Source organism: Coenobita brevimanus, chromosome 100 (assembly GCF_032717465.1).
Source record: "Coenobita brevimanus isolate Jiangsu-jjx chromosome 100, ASM3271746v2, whole genome shotgun sequence".
Classification (NCBI taxonomy): Eukaryota; Metazoa; Arthropoda; class Malacostraca; order Decapoda; family Coenobitidae; genus Coenobita; species Coenobita brevimanus.
This window is the reverse complement of record NC_137053.1, coordinates 5,957,501-5,961,018: the sequence shown is the minus strand read 5'-3', so window position 1 is coordinate 5,961,018 and position 3,518 is coordinate 5,957,501. Positions and strand designations below refer to the sequence as shown.

The 3,518-nt window shown below is 42.4% G+C and overlaps 1 protein-coding gene across 1 annotated transcript in view; it reads right to left on the bottom strand.

The window, feature by feature from the left end:
• Nucleotides 1-205: 205 nt before the first annotated feature.
• LOC145414548 (uncharacterized) overlaps nt 206-3,518 on the bottom strand; it is a 17,286-nt gene continuing 13,973 nt past the window's right edge. The window contains exons 2-5 of the mRNA XM_080284068.1: nt 3,270-3,410; nt 2,790-2,958; nt 1,040-1,133; nt 206-415 (exon numbers count right to left, since the gene is read on the bottom strand). Coding sequence (XP_080140194.1) covers nt 206-415; nt 1,040-1,133; nt 2,790-2,958; nt 3,270-3,410 — 614 coding nt within the window. The remainder of the gene's footprint in view (nt 416-1,039; nt 1,134-2,789; nt 2,959-3,269; nt 3,411-3,518) is intronic.

The following is a 3,518-nucleotide window of genomic DNA, read 5'->3' as shown; positions in this document are numbered from 1 at the left end:
GGCAGGCAGTCTTGTTAAGTCTCAGTATTCCCTTAGAAAACGACAAGCAATGATCAATAAAGATGATAGTCTTCCCTTTCAAAGCCACAGTTATAACCAGCTCCACTGCAGTTTTGTGACAGGTGACCCAGCATCGCAGTAGTGGCCATACCCTTCTTTGTGTCCCGCCGTACCCTCATCGGTGCCCGTTCACTCTGCCGTGCCCTCAGTGGTGTCCGTATCCCCCACCGTGCCCATGCCCTCCGCCTTGCCCATAACCCTTTGGACACACAGTTTCGTACGTCTTGCGCGTCCTGGTGGCGTACACAGTGACGTAGGACTTCTCGGTGACGGTGATGTACTTGGGGTGGGTATTGACGACGGTGTGGGTGATGTACTGAGGAAGTGTTGCCTTCTTGGTCACGAACTGAGGAACCTGAGGCCAGACATAGAGAAAAAGGAAAAATTGTTAATGGCAACTTGGATGCAGCTTATAGTAAATTTTCTACTGATCAGCTGAATCAGAGATATCACTGGATCTCAGTGAATTACGTTGGATTGTACATTGCCAGTACACTGTTCATTCGAAACAAATTTTTATCAGGTTCAACACAGTTCATGGCAGTGCAGATGGTGGCGTCCAGGTTTTTTTTTTTTTTTCTTTTTTTTTTATCGAAATTACTTTATAACTTAGGGATGAAATTTCGGAATGGATGGGTTAGATACAGCCTTCATTATCCTTTTTTCACCTTAAATTAGCCCAGATTTTTCTCCTGTTGTAGCTTATTTCACGTCGCTGAGTGACAAAAAAAGACAATGCCAAGGCCGCTCTACACCCTTTTCATCGCACTTCGTGGCTAGTATCATATTCTGTTGTTGATCTATCGTAACAACTCGGCATTCTGGATGGAGATAGCAATTTTAGGCCAAGTTAGAGTAATAAAGAGTATAAAATCCCTCAGCACCAAAAGGGCAGTCCTAAGCTGAATTAAATCGTCTGAAGGCAGCAAGACTAGAATTAAATGACGTCCTCTTGGTGAAGGAATGATGTAGTACTCACATTCTGCGTCTGCGTGATGAAGTAGGGGACAGACTGCTTGTTGAGGACGGTGGTGGTGAGGTATACAGGTTCGTACGGGTTGGCTACGGATTTCCTGTGGAGGGCAGACACTCTTCAGACTAGGGTAGATGAAGGCTTAATGAATACAGGATTAGGTTAGGTTAGTTAGGAAGTCCAGTGATTACAGGCTTAGGTTAGGGTCATTCAAGATCCAGTGAATACAGGGTTAGATGAGGTTTAGTTAAGTCCAATGAATACAGGGTTAGGTTAGGTTAGGTTTTGGTTTGGTTTGGTTCGGTTGGGTCAGTGTCCAATGAATACAGGGTTAGGTTACCTTCGATTCGGTTCAGTTCGGTACAGTTGGGTCAGGTCCAATGAAAACAGAATTAGGTTCTGTTCGGTTCGGTTCAGTTGGGTCAAGGTCCATTGAATACAGTTCGGCTCGGGTCGGTTGGGTAAAGGCTCAGTGAATACAGAGTTAGGCTCGGTTCAATTAGGTTCAGTCAAGATCCAGTGAACACGGAGTTAAGTTAGATCAAAGGTTTGTACTTCTGGAGGCTTCGGAGGCATCGTAACCCTTCTGCTTTAGCAATTTATTCTGCACATTAAACTTCGGCAACAGCTGATTCGTTATTGGTGCAAAGTATCACGGTATAAAAAAAAAGTATGACAAACGTACAAAAACGTTTTTAGGTGAAATATGTTAAATAAATCGCCAAGGAAGAGGAGCTGAGAAGTCTCCGTGCTCAGATTATGACCAAAAATCCATTGAATACAGGAAGTTAGGTTAAGTAATGCAGGTCCAATTACTATAGGGCTAAGTTAGTTGCTACCTGAGGTTAAGGTTCATTGACTATGGTTAAGTTAGATTGAGTTAGGTTGTCAAGGTTTAGGTTATTTAGGGTTAGGCTAAGTTAGGTTAGGTCAAGATTCAATGATTGTAGGGTTATGTTAGGTTCAGTCAAAGTTCAATGGATACATGGTTAAGTTAGGTTAGCAGGGGCCAGAGTTCTTGTTGAAGACGGTGGTGGTGAGACAGCTATACTGTTTTTACTGTAACTTGGTCCAGATTTTCGTCTTTTTGCAGCTTTTTTTTTTACATAACTCAGTGGCAGAGAAAGACAGTACTGCAGCTCTACATCCATTCCTTAGCACTTCTTGACTAGCAACATATTCTATTCTTATTCGATTGTTACAGCTGAGTGTCCAACATGTAGAGACGTCACTTTTAAGCCAGGTTAGAGTAAAAAGAGTATAGTATGGGTTGGCCGTGGACTTTCCTGGCGGTGGGGGGGGGTGAAGGTACAGTTGTGGACAAAATTATTGTTCCACATTTCAGTCCAGCAATTTTTAAACAAACTTGATATTCTGAAAAAAAAAAAAAAAAAAATCTTGACTCTTCAGACCGCACCACAGGATTTCAAAAATCATTCCTCATTGTCTCATTATTTATCGTAAGGAAGTGGATCACTATTTATGTCCGTAGCTCTATGCTTGCAGACATAAATATTGATTTACTCCATTACTATAATAAGAGAAAGTTTTCGATGATTTTCGAAACCAAACATTGCGATATTCGGGGCCTAGCAAACTTTTCGGGATATTTCTTTAGTGTTTCATAATATTTCGGGTAAATATTGGAATGATACTATATTCTTCAGCTGTACCTGATGAGATGTATGGTACTTCCCCCCCTCCTTTCTAATTATCTATCTATCTATCACTCTGTGTATCTGTTTACCCAACTCACCCGCCATGGTAGTAAGGAACAGGGCGATACTCAGTCTTGTCCAGCCACACTGTCTTGTAGCCACAGTATCCTTTGCTGGCTAGGACGAGGGTAGGGCCGTGCATCATCATCATCATCATCATCATCACAGCTGTTACCACTCTCCGCACCTCCATTACGTCTTCCGTGCCTGAAAAAAATTATAGTCCTTTTACCTTTGCGTGCGGTTGATAGATCTGCCTAACCAAACAGACTGGGTTACTCAGAACAACCTTAACTTGGCCCATATTTTTGTCCCTCTGTCGCTTTTTTCACGTAGCTCAGTGGCAGAAGAGACTGTCATAGCTCTACATCCCTTCTCCTGGCACATCTTCGTGAATAGCAGCATATTCTAGTGTTGACCTATTGCTACAACTCGGCATTCAAGATGGAGGAATGTCAATTTTAGGTCATCGTCGAGTAAAAAAAAAAAAAAAAAAAAACTATAATGGATAAATGTGCACCAAAAGACAGTCTCGTTTCGAGGATTTATAATAGAGATGTATCGGATGTCAGAATTCAGAGATCCGCTGATGCGGATGTGTATGCGGATGTCATATGTACATATTTTGCGGATGCGGATGCGGATGCGGATATCAGTTTCTACCAAAAAGCGGATGCGGACGTGGATGCGGATATCAAATTATGACATTCTCACGGATGCGGATGCGGATGTGTTCAGGATTTTGACAAACAGTCTCTCTCTCTCTC